At 50.3% G+C, this 19,670-nt stretch overlaps 1 protein-coding gene across 1 annotated transcript; it reads right to left on the reverse strand.

Moving 5' to 3' along the window:
* Nucleotides 1-5,246: 5,246 nt before the first annotated feature.
* On the reverse strand, nt 5,247-18,221 carry LOC119957164 (keratin, type I cytoskeletal 13-like). The gene is made up of 8 exons (XM_038784949.1): nt 17,650-18,221; nt 15,792-15,874; nt 14,768-14,924; nt 13,670-13,831; nt 12,650-12,775; nt 9,791-10,011; nt 8,117-8,178; nt 5,247-5,535 (listed from the first exon to the last, which is right to left on the reverse strand). The coding sequence occupies exons 1-8, from the start codon at nt 18,058-18,060 to the stop codon at nt 5,510-5,512; spliced, it is 1,248 nt and encodes a 415-aa protein (XP_038640877.1). The 5' UTR covers nt 18,061-18,221; the 3' UTR covers nt 5,247-5,509.
* Nucleotides 18,222-19,670: the final 1,449 nt, after the last annotated feature.

Below are 19,670 nucleotides of genomic sequence, written 5' to 3' on the forward strand. Positions count from 1 at the left end.
CTCCACCTCCTCCTGCAGCTGCAAGTGATGTACAGAGCGAACCAGAATGAGCAGGTTCTTCCCGGAGGTGGAGGAGAAATGTGAACGATTCCAGGGCGGCCCGGCCAACCACGCCCACGTGCTCTGGGCAGGCCCCATACATGTTGTGTTCTGGACGGCCTTCATTGAGGCAATGTCCAAGGTGGCGGGAGCGAGGGTGGAGCCATACCTGGGATTGGCAGTCTTTAGCCAAAACTATTCATGGGGAAGGGGGGCCAACACCCTTGCCTTTGCTCTTCTAATCGCCCGCCGGAGAATCCTGCTTGGCTGGCGATCAGCAGCACCGCCCACAGCTGCAGACCAGCTGGCCGACCTGCCGGAATTTCTGCAGCGGGAGTTCACCCTCCGGGAATCCGACGAGGGCTTCCACAAAGCGTGGACTCCAATCACCAACATGTTTCAGGAACTGTTGAAAGCCAACAGAACATAGAACATAGAACATTACAGCGCAGTACGGGCCCTTCGGCCCTCGATGTTGCGCCGACCTGTGAAACCATCTGAAGCCTATCTGACCTACACTATTCCATTTTCATCCATATGTCAATCCAGTGACCACTTAAATGCCCTTAAAGTTGGCAAGCCTACTACTGTTGCAGGCAGGGCGTTCCACACCCCTACTACTCTCTGAGTAAAGAAACTGCCTCTGACATCTGTCCTATATCTACCACCCCTCAATTTAAAGCTATGTCCCCTCGTGTTGGTCATCACCATCCGAGGAAAAAGACTCTCACTGTCCACCCTATCTAACCCTCTGACTATCTTATATGTCTCTATTAAGTCACCTCTCAGCCTTCTCCTCTCTAACGAAAACAACCTCAAGTCCCTGAGCCTTTCCTCGTAAGACCTTCCCTCCATACCAGGCAACATCCTAGTAAATCTCCTCTGAACCCTTTCCAAAGCTTCCACATCCTTCCTATAATGTGGTGACCAGAACTGCACACAGGACTCCAGGAGCGGCCGCACCAGAGTTATGTACAGCTGCAGCATGGCCTTGTGGCTCCGAAACTCAATCCCCCTACTGATAAAGGCTAGCACACTATATGCCTTCTTAACAGCCCTATTAACCTGGGTGGCAACTTTCAGGGATTTATGTACCTGGATGCCGAGATCTCTCTGTTCATCTACACTACCAAGAATCTTGCCATTAGCCCAGTACTCTGCATTCCTGTTACTCCTTCCAAAGTGAACCACCTCACACTTTTCCGCATTAAACTCCATCTGCCACCTCTCAGCCCAGCTCTGCAGCTTATCTATGTCCCTCTGTATCCTATAACATCCTTCAGCACTATCCACAACTCCACCGATCTTCGTGTCATCTGCAAATTTACTAACCCATCCCTCTACACCCTCTTCCAGGTCATTTATAAAAATGACAAACAGCAGTGGCCCCAAAACAGATCCTTGTATTACACCACTAGTAACTGAACTCCAGGATGAACATTTGCCATCAACCACCACCCTCTGTCTTCTTTCAGCTAGCCAATTACTGATCCAAACCGCTAAATCACCTTCAATCCCATACTTCCTTATTTTCTGCAATAGCCTACCGTGGGGAACCTTATCAAACGCCTTACTGAAATCCATATACACCACATCAACAGCTTTACCCTCATCCACCTGTTTGGTCACCTTCTCAAAAAATTCAATAAGGTTTGTGAGGCATGACCTACCCTTCACAAAACCGTGTTGACTATCGCTAATCAACTTGTTCTTTTCAAGATGATTATAAACCCGATCTCTTATAACCTTTTCCAACATTTTACCCACAACCGAAGTAAGGCTCACAGGTCTATAATTACCAGGGTTGTCTCTACTCCCCTTCTTGAACAAGGGGACAACAAAAACTCTTCTTTTAATATTTTCCAATTAAGGGGCAATTTAGTGTGGCCAATCCACCTAACCTGCATATCTTTGGGTTGTGGGGGTGAGACCCACACAGACACGGAGAGAATGTACAAACTCCACACGGACAGTGACCCGGGGCCGGGATCGAACCGTGGTCCTCAGCACGGTGAGGCAGCACTGCCGTCCCAGCTATAAACTCTTATGATCGATTCAAACAGCTTTAGAATGGGGGAAAGGAGGGAATGCATGGGAGCCAATGGGATCACACTGGAAAGGGAGGAGGGGTGGAAAGGTTTGGGGAGGGCGGGGTCGAGGCGACCAGGAAAAGGAGGGGGGGGGGGGGTGGCCAGAAAACAGCCGACACTGAGGCCAGGGGATCGAGAGCAAGAGCCCAGGAAAGGGAAACCCCCCCCCCCCCAGGGAAAACTGTAAACAGGGTATGAAGAGGGGGGGATAAAGGGGGGAGGCCCAACAACAAAAGGCTGTGAAGGGAGGGCACTGTCCACTTGTAAATAACGGATAACTACCCATTGTACAGTGAAGGGCCCAAGAAATGACCCTGAAACAACGAGGCAAAGGGGTGGGGAGGGGGGTGGGGCATACTGGGGATGGGGGCGGCACTGAGGAAATTGACGTGGACATTGTAATCAGCACAGTTACCCTCACTGCTTGGATAGTAATGGGCAGAATTGCCTCAGAAGACTGTGGAAGCCAAGACACTGAATGTCTTTAAGACAGAGATAGATAGGTTCTTGATTAATAAGGAGATCAGGGGTTATGGAGAGAAGGCAGGAGAATGGAGATGAGAAAAATATCAGCCATGATTGAATGGCGGAGCAGACTCGATGGGCCGAGTGGCCTAATTCTGCTCCTATGTTTTATGGCCATACAGATTGGCCAGGCAAAATTGCCCCTTAGTGTTCACCACCCTCCGGCTGAAGGATTTCCTCCTCATCTCAGTTTTAAAGGATTGTCCCTTCAGTCTGAGCCTGTGCCCCCGGGTTCTAGTTATTCCTACAAGTGGAAACATCCACTCCATGTCCACTCTATCCAGGCCTCTCAGTATCCTATAAGTTTCAATACAATCCCCCCTCATCCTTCTAAACTCCATCGAGTCCTCAACTGCTCCCCATATGACAATTCCCTCATTCCAGGGATCATTCTTGTGAACCTCCTCTGGACCCTTTCCAAGGCCCCAGCACATCCTTCCTTAGATACGGGGCCCAAAACTGCTCTCAATACTCCAAATGGGGGTCTGACCAGAGCCTTATACAGCCTCAGAAGTACATCCCTTCTCTTGTATTCTAGCCCTCTCGACATGAATGTTAGCATTGCATTTGCCTTCCTAACTGCCAACTGAACCTGCACGTTAACTTTCAGAGAATCGGGGCAGCACGGTGGCCTAGTGGTTAGCACAACCGCCTCACGGCGCTGAGGTCCCAGGTTCGGATCCCGGCCCTGGGTCACTGTTTGTGTGGAGTTTGCACATTCTCCCCGTGTCTGCGTGGGTTTCGCCCCCACAACCCAAAAATGTGCAGAGTAGGTGGATTGGCCACACTAAATTGCCCCTTAATTGGAAAAAATAATTGGGTAATCTAAATTAAAAAAAAAAAAACTTTCAGAGAATCGGGGCAGCACGGTGGCACAGTGGTTAGCATTGTTGCCTATGGCGCTGAGGACCTGGGTTCAAATCCCGGCCCTGGGTCACTGCCCGTGTGGAGTTTGCACATTCTCCCCGTGTCTGCGTGGGTTACACCCCCACAACCCAAAGATGTGCAGGTTAGGTGGATTGGTCAGGTTAGGGGCAGCAGGGTAGCATGGTGGTTAGCATAAATGCTTCACAGCTCCAGGGTCCCAGGTTCGATTCCCGGCTGGGTCACTGTTTGTGTGGAGTCTGCACATCCTCCCCCTGTGTGCGTGGGTTTCCTCCGGGTGCTCCGGTTTCCTCCCACAGTCCAAAGATGTGCGGGTTAGGTGGATTGGCCATGCTAAATTGCCCGTAGTGTCCTAATAAAAGTAAGGTTAAGGGGGGGGGTTGTTGGGTTACGGGTATAGGGTGGATACGTGGGTTTGAGTAGGGTGATCATGGCTCGGCACAACATTGAGGGCCGAAGGGCCTGTTCTGTGCTGTACTGTTCTATGTTCTATGGTCACGCTAAATTGCCCCTTAATTGGAAAAATAATTGGGTATTCTAAATTTAAAAAAAAAACTTTCAGGGAATCTTGAACTAGGACTCCGAAGTCCCTTTGTGCTTCTGATTTCCTGACCTATTTTCCATTTAGAAAATAGTCTATGCCTCCATTCCTCCTGCCAAAGTCCATAACCTCATGCTTTTCCACATTGTATTCTATCTGCCACTACTTTGACACCTAACCTGCACATCTCTGGACTTTTGCAGTAAACCTGGGCACCCGGAGGAAACCCACGCAGATACGGGGTACGGGGAGAGGGTCCACACAGACAGTCACCCGATGTCGGAATCGAACCAGGGTCCCCGGCACTGTGAGGCAGCAGTGCTAACCACCATGCCACTTACTTCGAGGCACACACGGGAAACACAAAAATAGGGTCAAATCAAAAATACATTTACAGGTTGAGATTGCGGATACTTTTCCCACAGAGTTTTTATTGTTATAACTCAGGTTAGATGGCAAATTCTCAAACGGTGGGACAGGGTATGGAGGCCCTTGGCGGTCGAGGATAAGGGCTCCTGGATAAAAGATGAACTGGAAGAGATTTCGACAGAGGGCGGAAGAAACTTCATCACACAGAGTAGCGAGCCTTAATTTCCAGAGATAATGTTTGATCCAGAAACTACACTGACTTTCAAAATGAGTTTGTAAGGTGGAAAATGGTAAATAAGATGACGGACGAATAACGTGTGGAAATGTTAAGACTAATTTTTTTGCACTTGGTAGACAAGAAGCAACAGGATTGAGTTCGGCCAACTGGCTTGTTTTTATGTTGTAACGTCTCTACTTTTTGAAACCCAAATAGAAAAAGTGCCCAGTTGAAAGGTAGCTTACCAGCTGCGCATTGAGCAAACCGAGAAGAGGAAATATTCGAGTTTAACATATTGTACAGTAGAGTCCAGACCCACACAGCTCAGGATAACTCAAATCCCTCCGCAGCTTCACCTCTTCGGCAAGGGGCGGTGCAGAAAAATTCCGGCATTAAGCTCTGGAATCTCCTCTCTAAATGTCCCCGCCTCCCTCCTCCTCAAAACCTGACCACTTTAACCCAGCTTGAGCTGGGCTGCCCCAACAACTCCCATGTGGGTGTCCAATTTTGCTTCACGGGAAAAGATCCCGGGAATGCCATGTTGAAGGGATTTTGTGATGAAATAACCACAAACACATCATCCAATGCAGTGAAATGCTTTATTATATTTCTGCCATAGCCTCATGCAGTTGCTCATAACAATCAGCAAGTGAACTTCACCAAAAAAAGAAAGACAGATGCCCGCCCAAAGCCCAAGGGAAATGCCGACCGTCGCACAATGCGGAGCTAGTCAGAAAGTCAGAAAGTCAGAAAGACTGGTCGACCGTGTAATCAGTTGTCCGAATGCAAGTTGATCCCGAATCCGTGCTGGGATATGTTGGAAGGGGATGACGCTCGAAGAGGTTACTTATAAGTCATCGAGCGGGTTTCTGTAAGGCAAGAGGATAAATTACCAACCAGTCAGTCCTTAGTCAAGATTGGCGAGCGGTTTACCAAGATGGAACTGAAAGAGAAGGAATACCCTGGGGCGTGGTGTCATTGCTTCAGGAGGGCAACAGTTTAGGGTGGAGCAGAGGGCTCGAGGAACATTGGCAGCTAACCGTACCTTCGCTTATCCTTTGTAAATCCAATTCCACACAATAACTTCGTAACACAAGGACTAGGACACTTGGCACAGCTGGTTTTAAAGAAAAGCATTCTAACTAGTCCCACTCCCCTGCCTTACATTATCTTTGATGTGGGGATGCCGGCGTTGGACTAGGGTGAGCACAGTAAGCAGTCTTACAACACCAGGTTAAAGCCCAACAGGTTTGTTTCAAACACTAGCTTTCGGAGCACTGCTCCTTCCTCAGGTGAATGGAGAGGTAGGTTCCGAAACATATATATAGACAAATTCAAAGATGCCGGACAACGCTTTGAATGAGAGCATTTGCAGGTATAACTCGTGCGACTCGACCAACGTTGTCTACCTCATACGCTGCAGGAAAGGATGTCCCGAAGCGTGGAACATTGGCGAGACCATGCAGACGCTGTGACAACGAATGAACGGACATCGCGCGACAATCGGCAGGCAAGAATGTTCCCTTCCAGTCGGGGAACACTTCAGCAGTCAAGGGCATTCAGCCTCTGATCTCCGGGTAAGCGTTCTCCAAGGCGGCCTTCAGGATGCACGACAACGCAGAATCGCCGAGCAGAAACTTATAGCCAAGTTCCGCACACATGAGTACGGCCTCAACCGGGATCTTGGATTCATGTCGCAATACATCCACCCCCCACCATCTGGCCTGGACTTGCGAAATCCTACCAACTGTCCTGGCTTGAGACAATTCACACCTCTTTAACCTGGTGTTACCCCTATCTCTGGATTTGTAAAGACTTAATTACCTGCAAATGTTCGCATTTTAAGTATTGTCTTGCATCTTTGAATTTGTCTATATAAATGTTTCTGGAACATACCTCTCCGTTCACCTCAGGAAGGAGCTGTGCTCCGAAAGCTCGTGTTTGAAACAAACCTGTTGGACTTTAACCTGGTGTTGTAAGACTCCTTACTGTGCTTACATTATCTTAAATACTGAGCTTTAGACCTGGGGAATCACGTTTGTTTTCCTTGATTTACTTGATCAAAGTCCTTCATCAGTTTAACCCCTCCATCCAGTATCCTCTTAACATTCCCTGGTCTAAAGGAGAACAGAGGAGATCTGTTCATTTTGTTTGCACTGGCACTGACCATCAGAGCAAGACATTGCCAAGTGGGTGCTGGTCAAGAATATTCAGAGCTACAAGAAGAGTCGATGCTTCACGTCCTACAGATTGAAACATTCACTCAGGCTGGCATTGTGTTGTACTCTTACACTGTGGGTCCTGTGGCAAGTTTCTTGGTGCTGCCCGAGAAAGGTTGTCACGGCTGGGAGCACAGGTGCCCGTTAGTGCCAGGTCCCGGTTGTTTCGCTCAGTTGGCCGGGCGGCTGATCCGCGATGTGGAGCGAGGCCAACAGTGTGGGTTCAATTCCCGTACCAGCTAAGGTTATTCATGAAGGCCCCAATCTTCTCAACCTTGCCCCCTCGCCTGAGGTGTGGTGATCCTCAGGTTAAATCACCACCAGTCAGCTCTCCCCCCGCCCTGCCCCCCCCCCCGCCCCCCCCCCCCCCCCCCCCCCCCCCAAAGGGGAAAGCAGCCTATGGTCATCTGGGACTGATGAGACTGTGGCAACTTTACGTTTTAATCAGTGCTGAAATTGAATGTCCAGGGGAACAGGACAGCAAGGAGGGTTTAGAAATAGTCTCACTTGACCATTGATACTTAAAAATGAAGAGAGCCCAGATTAAATTGGGGAAATTGGTAAGCACAGAAGATGTCACGTGAATGGGCAGCATGGTAGCATGGTGGTTAGCATCAATGCTTCACAGCTCCAGGGTCCCAGGTTCGATTCCCGGCTGGGGCATTGTCTGTGCGGAGTCTGCACGTCCTCCCCCTGTGTGTGTGGGTTTCCTCCGGGTGCTCCGGTTTCCTCCCACAGTCCAAAGATGTGCGGGTTAGGTGGATTGGCCAGGCTAAATTGCCCTTAGTGTCCTAAAAAATAATGTTAATGGGGGTTGTTGGGTTACTGGTATAGGGTGGATACGTGGGCTTGAGTAGGGTGATCATTGCTCGGCACAACATTGAGGGCCGAAGGGCCTGTGCTGTGCTGTACTGTTCTAATTCTAATTCTAATTCTGGGACAATTTGAGGATGTTGCTTTCCAGAATCAATCCAGTGGGAGATTGGGGGAAGGGAGGAGCAGGAATGCGAATATCTACACTTAGAAAGTGGGAAGAAAATGTATTTAAAGAGTAGGCAGCGAGGGGGCGTCGACATGTGCTCATCTTTGAATCCCAATTACAGCCAATTGGTCCCGGTTAAATATAAACACGAAACGGCCTTTCAAATAGAATCTCCAAAACCCCTCAATGAGTGTTTTCCACCTGATTTCACCTCAGTTTTACTGATGCTAATTTTTACAGAATACTCACCAGTTTTTACTGTTGTAACTGTTCCTGAAGATTCCCTGGTGTCTGAACCCGTTTGGCCAAGACTTTAAAAACAAAGGAAATAAGATTAATTAGCAAATGTCGTCGTCGCTTATTTTTGAGTGAGCGACGGGGCTGTGAAACTGAACTTGGCATTCCAACTGCATTAGAACTCAAAGCGCGGTTTTTAAAATATAGATTCTTTCACAAGATGGGGGTATTGTTGGCGAGACCCAGCATTTGTTGTCCGTCCCTAATTGCCCTTGAACTGAGGGTCTCGCTCGTCCATTCCAGAGGCGGGGCAGTTATGAGTCAGCCACATTGCTGTGGGGTCTGGAGTCACGTGTAGGCCAGACCGGGAAAAGACAGCAGATTTCCTTCCCTCGTTGGTGAACCAGATTGGTTTCCCACGACAATCAATGATAGTTTCAAAGGTCTCCCATTACTGACGCTAGCTTTATATTCCAGGCTTAACTAATTGGTCTAAAACGGCACCGGCAGGGCGGCACGGTGGTTAGCACTGCTGCCTCACGGCGCTGAGGACCTGGACTCGATCCCGGCCCTGGGTCACCGTCTGTGTGGGGTTTGCACGTTCTCCCCATGTCTGCATGGGTCTCACCCCCAAAGATGTGCAGGTTAGGTGGGTTGGCCAGGCTAAATTGCTCCTTACTTGGGGAAATCAGAAGAATTGGGTACTCTAAATGTATTTATTTTGTAAACATTAGTAGCTCTGTGACATTTGTTACCACTGACAACATCTTCACTGTAGAATCTGGGCCTGGAGTCACATGTAGGACAGGCAAGGTTCCCTTCCCTGTAGAACATCGCTGAGTCAGTGTTTGGATGGTGATCCAGTAGTTCTACACAGTCATCTCTCCTCCAGGCCCTTCCCGGTACTTACTCAGAGAAGGAGCAGATTTGTTGAACACAATTCATCCTTTCCCTAAAGCCTCAGTGGCTTAATGGGCCACAAAACTAAACTGAGGAGCAGTAACCAGCAATCTATCTCTTGGGCTGACCAGTTTCTCCAGTGTAACTACCCTTGGTTCCTCTGGCTTGGATGTAAGTTAGGGTTGCCAAGACTGATTGATGACCATTTCTTGGATCCAGGAAATGTAACTGCGATGATGTCGGCTTGGGGATGGAGGAAGGATTGGTGAACTGATGAGATATATATGGGGTTATCCATATAGAGAGATGGAGGCTTAGTGACAGATTTTTATTTTTAAATTTCGTTCATGGGACGCGGCCCAGCATTTATTGGCCAACCCTAATTGTCCTTTAGGCTGCAGTAAAGAGTCAATCACATCTCTGTGGGGTCTGGAGTCACATGTAGGCCAGACCGGGTAAGGACGGCAGATTTCCTAATGGGTTTTTACGACAATGGGTCCATGGTCATCATTAGACTTTTAATTCCGGATTTGTACTGAAATCAAATTTCACCATCTGCAGTGTCGGGATTTGAACCTGGGTCCCCAGAGAGATACCCTGGGTCTCTCGTTTACTCGTCCAGCGACAGTACCACTAGGCCACCGCCTCCCCATAATTGAAGAATTAGTCACGCATTGATCCACCACAAATCAATGCCACAAATTAGGGGACAAGACGTATCGCATCTTTGCAGTTGAACAATCTACGTGAGAGAATTGGAAATGGATTCCAGGGAAGATACTATACCTGATATTCGACCCCTCGAGCAAACTCCTGTATGTGGCAATATCCGTCTCAAGTTCCATCTTGATGCAGAGGAGTGCATCGTAATCGGTAACCTTCTGCTTCATTTCATTCCTTATGCGGATCAGCTCGCCCTCCAGTTGGCAAATGGTCATTTGCAGATTTTGAAGCTTTCCCTGATATTTATCATGGATGTCTTGAATGCAGGCTTCCATTGAAGCATTCTGCGAATTGGGGTGGGGTGGGGGGAGAAGTACGAAAGGTTTTATTTCAATACCCATGCACGATGGCTCCGCCAGCTGTATTATTGCAGACCCTCGAGATGGGAAATGTCATTGTGGCCCGGTCCCCTCCTCACCTATGGTCCATTGACCCGTATGTGAACTTTGCTCACTCTTCATGCGCCTGATTGGGAGAGGCCAATAGCTCTTACCCTGTTGCCCTTCGAGAACGATGGAGGAACCCAGGGTTGTGAACGGAGATGCCTGCCTCCAGCGTGGTGGCTGACAAAAAAACAATTAAAGGCAAGGTTGGCTCTTGAGCAAGGTGCCCAAAGTTAGCGGTCTATCCAATGTCACCAGAACCTGGGGGGGGGAGTGAGGGAGGGTGCAGAAAGTCCCACCCAGGAAACTAATGGAAATAAAGCTGCGGTTACAGCGCATTCTGTATTATGGTCAGAAAACCAGGCTGCCATGAACATCAAAGTATTTATAGATGGAGAGATGACTACCTATTTATAAACCAGTTACATGGATACAAATTAAGGGAAAATTAGATGAAATATTAGCAATATTTTTCTTTTTATCAACAGAAAATATATTCAAATATACCTTTATGTTTTGTCTTAATTTCTTAGTTGCTCAAATATCTATCTGTATCATAGAAGTTATAAATAAAAGCACTATAATGAGTATAGGTGAGGTATAATGAGTATAATGGGGCAGCAGGGTAGCACGGTGGTTAGCATAAATGCTTCACAGCTCCAGGGTCCCAGGTTCGATTCCCGGCTGGGTCACTGTCTGTGTGGAGTCTGCACGTCCTCCCCGTGTGTGCGTGGGTTTCCTCCGGGTGCTCCGGTTTCCTCCCACAGTCCAAAGATGTGCGGGTTAGGTGGATTGGCCATGCTAAATTGCCCGTAGTGTCCTAATAAAAGTAAGGTTAAGGGTAGGGTTGTTGGGTTACGGGTATAGGGTGGATACGTGGGTTTGAGTAGGGTGATCATGGCTCGGCACAACATTGAGGGCCGAAGGGCCTGTTCTGTGCTGTACTGTTCTATGTGAGGCAGAAATTCACAACTGGAAGAAAAGGTCTTCAGACCTAATCAATGTATATAAAATGTTTACTTATATTTAATGCGGTGTTATTGTGATCTGGAATGCACTTCCTGGAAGCAGATTAAGTGATAACTTTCAAAAAGGGAATTCACAGCATTGTTACAATGCAGGTGTCCATTCGCCCCATTGGGGTCTGTACTGGCTCTCCAAACGAGCATCGTGACTTAGTGCCCATTCCCTGCCTTTTCCCCGCACCCCTGCACAGGGTTCCGATTCAAGTAATTGCCCTAACGCCCACTGGAGTTGCCTCAATTGCCTCCACCGCATGTCCAGGTGGCGGAAGAGCCCGAACCGCTTGCTGTGTGAAAAAGGTGTTCCTCAAATCGCATTTGCCTCTTTTGCAGATCACTTTAAATCTCTGCCCTCTCGTTCTTGATCCTATTACGGGCGGGAACAGTTTCTCCCCGTCTACTCTGTCCTGCCCCCTCATGGTTTTGAACATCTCCATCAAATCACCGCAGCCTTCCCCTCTCCAAGGACAACGGTCCCGACCTCTCCAATCTATCCTCATCATTGAAGTTTCTCAACCCTGGAACCCTTCTTGTAAATGTTTTCTGTGCATGTTCACATTTTTCCTATCGTGCATGAATATTGGAAGGATGCAGGAAAATAATAAGTGAAACTGAGACGGGGAAAGAATAGGGGAGCGGAATTAGTTTTTAAAGAGAGCTAGGCACAGCCACAAAGGGCTGAATGGCCTCCTTAGGTGGAATTTTACTCCACAATTCTATGTCAACACCAGCAGTGGCAGGCGAGCTACGCAAAAGACTGTAGATCTTGGCGGAACTGGGAGTCACGGACATTTTAGACGGCTCTAAATGTTTGAGAAAGGTGCAATAATGCAGCCGAGCCACACCCAGTGGTGAAGCCTTCTAGGCTGCTTAATCTATCTCCTCACGCGTAGGTTGGAGTTTGCCGGAGCAGAGCGTGCCTGCCAAGTCCATCGACATCTGGCAGGACTGGAAAATTCTGGAGGCGAGGGGGGGGGGGGGGGTGGGGGTGAGATCCTAGGAGTGAGAAATGTTTGGAACAATCTACCTGCCAAAAGGAACGGAGATGAAACAGTAACTTGTATGTTGAGAACACAGCGACTCTACGGACACGGCAGACAAGGAGATATTGGTCAGAATTCTCCTGCCATTCGCAGGCGGCAGGATTCTATGGGCCCACCGGCAGTGCACCCCCCAAACTGGCAGGTTTCCCGGTGGCGTGGGTGGCTTCCATAGGAATTCCCGCCGCCGGGATGCAGGCAGCTGGGAGGCCGGATGTTCGCGTCCGTGAAGACAGGCGACGAGTCGTTTGGTAAAAGAGGTTATTTTTAAGGAGAAGAAAGAAGTGGAGAGATTTAAGGTGCTGGGGGGGGGGGGGGGGGGGGGGGGGAGAGAGAGAGAGAGAGAGAGAGAGAGAGAGAGATCCTGAAGCCAGGATCTACTGTTGTCAAAGTGCAGAGGGCCGATTCGAGTTTGATGTGAAGCAGGTTCAAGTACCGAGGGGATAATCTCCAGTCAATTGCCCCGTCTTTACTCACCCCACTCATCAGAGAGTTGCACTCAATCTCCAGCGGCTGCATCTGTTTGCGTAATTCCACAATCTGGAGTTTCCCACTTTCTACTGCCTCGTTGACCTGAACTGTCTCTTTGACTTGAGTATTGACCTTGAAACAGAAGGAAGGTTGCTTTAAATATGGCGGTCTCGCACATGTATCAAGGTATGGGTTTGTCGAGCAGTCTGGACATTGAAGTGTTCATTTCTCATTTCTACAGCCCCAATACAGTCCCAGGCAGGGTCTCACAGCAGAGATTACAAGTGGCCTGCAGTTACCGAGTCCAATAACATTCACTCGACACCCCATTGCCTGTGTTACACACCCTCTCAATGTCGGCTCTAAATACAGGACAATTCACATTGGTGCTCAGCAAAGGGCTAGAAGCCCTTCAGCCTTGGCAGTGCCAATAGTCGTGTTGGCTACTGTTGAGTATGTAAGGAGAAGGAGAGGGCACCTCTCTGTACTGAACCCTCCCTACCTCACAGGGCTGGAATGAGTGATGGATGGGTCAGAGTCAGCCCGCACCCCCCCTCCCCCCAACCATCCAACGGCAGCAGGGGTGGCCAATGGGGTGCCCCTCCCTGAAGCTCAGGAATGGAAGATCCGCCCAGCCCCTCCCACCTCTCACCATGCAGTGCTCCAAAATGGCGCTCGATATGAATGGGATTCATTTGCTGCTTGCCTCCTCTGGTCAGCAGGCAGCTCAGTCGCGACTGCCCTGTCAGTGGGTATATTTCTGGTGGCAGAATAACGTTAGACTTCCTTCCCAACATCTAATGTTACCATTTTACCAGCGTCCCCCTCCCCCCCTCCAATGGGCTACCCCCCACATTGACCGAACTTTGCAAGAGACTGTCCGGCAAAATAGTTCACACCCAAGAGTTTAAAAACAAAGACCTTTTTGAGTCTTAATGTTCGGATCAGACCTTGATTCAGATTGGATTTGGAATTTACTGTGGACTGAGAGGATCTGAAGTATAAATGGTGAAAGGGGAATCTCACCTGTGAGTGGTACCATTTATCGAGATCCTGTTGATTCTTGGCGCAATAAGTTTCGTATTCATCGCGCAGCTTCTGCATCTCCAGTGCCATGTCAACACTGGGGCCCGCTTCAACATTCACGCTGACAGTCCCAGTCACCTGTTGCCTGAGTAAAGCCAATTCCTAAGAACAAAAAAAGCACCAAGCAATTACCTTTGGTAATATCTTCTAGATATTTACAGTATCGATGCTGACAACTGCACACAAAGCTATTCTAGCCATTATGTGTTTGCATCACCTTCTAACCCAGAACAATGAGCTTAACGGGGTCTCCGTAACCATGGTTACGCAGTACTGGACCTTGGTTCAGTTCCACTCACCTGGGGCGATTCTGCCAAATGGAGCCCAAGTGTTGGCGCCGTCGTGAACGTGTCGCGTTTCACGACGGCGCAATACGGTAATGGGCACGTCCAATTCTGGCCCCACTGGGGGCCAGCACGGCGCTGGAGCGGTTCACGCCGCTCTAGCCTCCCTTCCTGGTGCCAAATGGGCGCCGCGTCAACCCACGCCTGCGCAGTTGGGCCGCGCCAACCTGCACATGCGCGGAGGGCTTCTTCCGCGGGCCGGCCCCGACTCAACATGGCGTCGGTGTTCAGGGGCCGGCCGCGCAGGGAAGTAGGCCCGCGTGGGGAGAGACCAGCCTGCCGATCAGTGGGCCCCGATCGCGGGCCAGACCCCATCGGAGGCCCGCCCGGTGAAGGATCGCTTTTCCCTGCCCCACAGGCCCCCCCCCCCCCCCCCCCCGACTCTTCGTGCAGAGTTCCCGCCGGCAGTGACCAGGGGTGAATGGCGCCGCCGGGAACTCTGTCGTATCCGCTCGGCCCATCCGGGCCGGAGAATCGGCGGCCTGCCGATTCCAGCGCCCCATGGCCAGCGCGGCACGAATGGCCGCCGGTTCCCTGCACCTCGGAGAATTGGCTCCGGCGTCGGGGGCATCGTGGCGTGGTTGCGCCGATTCTCCGGCCCGGCACGGGGCTCGGAGAACAATGGCCCTTGGACATTGGTAGCACATTTCAAAGGGTTAAATTAATGCCAGACAAGAGATGAATCCCAGCTTACCTCGTCATGATTCTTCTTCAGATAAGCAAGTTCATCCTTTCCAGACGCTATGTCGCTTTCCAGATCTTTGTAATTCATTATATTCTCAGTTTTCATCCCTTTCAGGTCATCGATATCAGCAGCCACAGATTGCCTGATGCAGAGCTCATTTTCGTATCTAATTTGATGACACAAAAAACCCCAATTGATTTAACAAAGAATCACAGCGACAGCTCACCAGGTCAACATGGTTGGGGGGGGATGTCAAAACCGCGCATTTGTGGGGAAAAGTACAAGTTCAAGACGAAGGCACCCATGCACGTTTCGAAAGGAACAGTCACCAAAGGTAGCACAGTGGTTAGCACTGTTGTTTCACAGTGCCAGGGTCCCAGGTTTGATTCCCGGCTTGGGTCACTGTCTGTGCGGAGTCTGCACCTTCTCCCCGTGTCTGCGTGGGTTTGCTCCGGGTGCTCCGGTTTCCTCCCACAAGTCCCGAAAGACGTGCTTGTTAGATGAATTGGACATTCTGAATTCTCCCTCTGTGTCCCCGAACAGGTGCCGGAGTGTGGTAACTTCATTGCAGTGTCGATGTAAGCCTACTTGTGACAGTAATAACGGTTATCCTAAATTATTGACTTTGAAGGGTTAAACGATTGATAATAATTTTGATGCACCTCTTCCCCACGCCAATTCGCCCCCCCCAACCACCGCCACACACCCCCTACACTCGGTTGGGTGGGTGGTGGGGGGGGGGGGGTACGAGCGGGGAAGCGACAGGCTCCTAGCGATTCCTTTCCGTGCGTTCCCGACTTTTGTGGGGTGAAGGTGTGTCTCCCAGCTGTTGGGAAAGGGTGTCCCAGGATTCCAATGGAGTGCAGACCTGCAGGAGAGTGGCTCACCACAGCATCATCAGGGGACAACCAGAAGTGGTCAATAAAAAACCGGCCTTGCCCAGCAAGGCCAACATCCCAAGAATATATATCTATATATATAAAAATTTAGTACAAGTGAAAGTTTCTAAGGTAACTAAAGAAGTAAAACATACTTATTACTGAAGTCCGTAGCTGCGAGACTTGCATTATCAAGGTCCAGTGCCAAGCGAGCATTTCCAAGTAGAAGTGCCAAAATCTAAAGTCAAGAGCACAAAAGAGTAAACTCCTGTCCTGTGCAAACTTGAAGCAATGTACTATACAGTGATTTATGAGTAAGGGGAGAGGGAATGCTTCTTGATATGCATCCTGTATGTCCACATAGGGCAGAAATCTATGCCCAACTTCTCTTGTATGTAGTGGTGTCATTGATATTAGCGTGTGCATTCCTCGTCCATCTTTGACATGCAAGCCATGACTATATAACACCCTGGCCTGTCTTAACCACACCCAACTTCCAATCACACGTTATCTATTAAGAGTGGCTGGGTGAGGAACTCGAATCAATAGTGATTCTTCACCTGGGTGACGCTGCGCACTGGGAGGCAGATCAGTAAATAGCTCACAGGATTGACCCTGCAATCCCACACTGAGCTGTGGTCACTGTGTGGGTGGTACAACTGATGCTCGAGCTTTGTAGCTCCCCCATTTCTCCCCTGCAACTTCCAACGCCTCTGTCTGGGAGCCATGGAGTCACTGGCCCATCAGGTCGAGTTTCCTATCCCCCTATCACCTCGGAAAGGCTGGGCTGAACTGAAATACGTGTGGTGAATCCAAACATGAATCTGCAGCCACAAAAATGGAGGAACAATGAATCATGGACTGGCAAATTAGGAACTTTCTTGAAACTAGGAATTGATCTAAAACAGGTCGGACTGCAAATTAATTCCAATTCTCCATTTAGTTCAGAGGTTTGAAAATAGCTCACATACCATCCTGTTGGCATGAGGGGCTGCCTGGTCTGGTAACGAAATGATAGGGTGGGCATGGTGGCATAGTGGTTAGCACTGCTGCCTCACAGCGCCAGGGACCCGGGTTCAATTCCGGCCTCGGGTGACTGTGCGGAGTCTGCACGTTCTCCCCGGATTTGCGTGGGTTTTCTCCGGGTGCTCCGGTTTCCTCCCACAGTCCAAAGATGTGCAGGTCAGATGGATTGGCCGTGTTAAATTGTCCCTTAGTGTTAGGTTAGATGAGGTTACAGGGCTGGAGCCCTAGGGTTACAGGGCGAGGGAGTGGACCTAGGCTCATGAGGAGGGTTGGCGCAGACTCGCTGGGTTGAATAGCCCCCGACTGTAGAGATTCCTTGTTACTAATTGAGTCACTGCAGTCACTCAACAGTTAATAAAGAGATCAGTAACTTCACAACAGCGCTTACACTGACACATCTGCATCTCGGGATTCAGTCAGCTTTCTGTGTTACAAGTAGCAATACCTTTATCCTAATTTATCGGCCCCCTAATCCCGGTGAGAAATGGTGGAAAAACAGGGTTGGTCCCTTTGAGAAGCTTTGTCAGGAGAGTACAATCAGTTATAGGGTTGGAGTCAATCTAAGCACAATGATATACGTATCCAGGCAGCTAACGGTTCCAATACAGCCGGCAGGGTGTCACACTATTCCCTAACACATCCCGTTGAGAAGTGAACAGGAATCTGGGTTCATCACCCCGGCTGGGTCGGGAAGTCTAGCCAATCTGCTCGTCTCCCTGACGGGTGGGTTAGCTTCAACTTGACCTCCTGACATTGGCCAAGATCATCTTTAAGTTTTGCGCACTTTCGAAGCGCGATTCGGAGGCAAAGCTCAAGTAAGAACGCTGCGCAGAATGAGGATCAGAACCACCTTTGCCGCCCCCCCCGCCCCCCGTAATTACCCCCTTCCCCAAAGTGAGGGGGCCGATTAAGACTTTCAAAAGTCAACGATAGAATTGAAAGGCAATGCAGCAAACCTGCGAAATGTTTGACTTCATAGATTCTCACCTGCTCTCTCAGTGGCTTGATCACAACATCGTAAGCATCATAGTCAATTCCCGTTAAGGCCTTTCCAACTTGGAACTCTTTCAGCTGCAGTTCCAACCTTGTGTTTGCCGATTCCAGGTCCTTGACCTTCTGAAGGTAGGTACTCAGGCGGTTATTCAGGTTAATCATTGTTTCTTTCTCATTTTTCACTGAACCACCTGCCATTGACATTCCCGACACTGAGGACCCACCTGAAGAGAACCCCCCATAACTGGCACCTCCGAGGCCTAGTCCCATGATCCCTCCAAGCCCTGAGCTATACATCCCTGTGCTTGGCCTGGAGTATCCCTGCCTAGTCCCGCTTATACTCCTCCTGGGCGAGCCCCCAATACCTGACTGACCAATAATCATCGATTGGCTGCTGCTTCTCATCGTGGCCCTTCAACTGGTAGCTTTACAAATCTTTAAGGGAAGAGTGCTATCAGCCAGGTGTACCAAAACTCCCTTGTGACCTGTAGCCTGGGCTAAAACCTGAGGAAAGGAAGTTCAAACTCGTGGGAACACTTCAAACTCCACAAGCATTCCGTTCGCCTGTATATCTTCACCTGTATTTATAAGGACAGGATATGAAGTTGGCCTGCCTGCCTAATCTCCTATTGGATTGTACTGATCTCCACCCATCCAGGTGATTGACAGACGAGTGTACCGGCCCTCCCTCTGTTATTTACTTAGCCAGTGCTGACAGAAGCACTTTTCTCTCCCACAGCAGCAATTAATTACGTTGAAAGGAAAATCTTACTGGGGTGAGTTTGGAGGGAAGAAGATTGTCACTTTGTTCAAAAAAACGTAACACACCTGCCATTCCTGTGCTGCGGTTAGGGGGCAATGGGGGAGGCGCAGGGGGTGGAGGGAAGAGGGGGAGACGTGCTGGGGGAGGAGGGGGTGCTGGGTGGATGGGGGACTCCTGGTGGAGGGGGGGGGGCTTCTGGGGGGGGGGTTGCTGCTGGAGGAGGGGGGATTCTGGGGAGGGATATGAAAATGAAAATCGCTTATTGTCACGGGTAGGCTTCAATGAAGTTACTGTGAAAAGCCCCTAGTCGCCACATTCCGGCACCTGTCCGGGGAGGCTGGTACGGGAATCGAACCGTGCTGCTGGCCTGCTTGAAAAGCCTGCGATTTAGCCAAGTGAACTAAACCAGATATTGCTGGGGGCAGGGGAATGTTGCTGGGGAGAGGGGTTGCTGGGGGATGGGGTGCAGGGGGGGTGGAGGTGAGCAAGGGGTGTGGGGGGGGGCAGGATTATGTGGGAGGAACTGTGGGTGGGAAGGACAGGCCGAGGGATGATGGTGCGAGGGTGGGGGCAGTGGGGAAGGATGGAGTGGGGGAGAGGATGGGGGGGGAACCTGAGGGAGAGGGTTGTGGTTCTGGCTTCCTGTCCTAAGTCTTGGAGAGGGCGCGACTCTCACACTTCTGCCAGCTCGTTCCAGATTCAATTTGACCAGCAACGAGTGGAAATGATTGGCTCGATTCTCCGGTCCTGCGGATATGGCCGCACGATCCGTCTGGACTTACGACCAGAAAGTCGGCGCCACCCCTGCACCGATGCCACCCCCGGACCACCCCGCACCAGTGCCCTCAGCCCCCACCGCAGCCCCTCCGTGCCAGCGGAATAGCACCACCCCCCCCCTCCCTCCCCCCCCGACTGTGGTGGCCCTGGACTCAGTCGGCATCTGCCACGCGAGGCCCTACGCCATCAGGAAGTCGGCCCATCGGGGGCGGAGCATCGGGGACGGCCTCAGGCGACATCCTGAGGCCGTCCATACGGCGTGCGGCGTACTTTGGCCGATCGCCGAACACGATGTCGGGGATCGGAAAATCCCACCCGACATGGGGGCCTCACGGTAGCACGGTGGTTAGCATCAATGCTTCACAGCTCCAGGGTCCCAGGTTCGATTCCCGGCTGGGTCACTGTCTGTGTGGAGTCTGCACGTCCTCCCCGTGTGTGCGTGGGTTTCCTCCGGGTGCTCCGGTTTCCTCCCACA

Source organism: Scyliorhinus canicula, chromosome 25, assembly GCF_902713615.1.
Source record: "Scyliorhinus canicula chromosome 25, sScyCan1.1, whole genome shotgun sequence".
Lineage (NCBI taxonomy): Eukaryota > Metazoa > Chordata > Chondrichthyes > Carcharhiniformes > Scyliorhinidae > Scyliorhinus > Scyliorhinus canicula.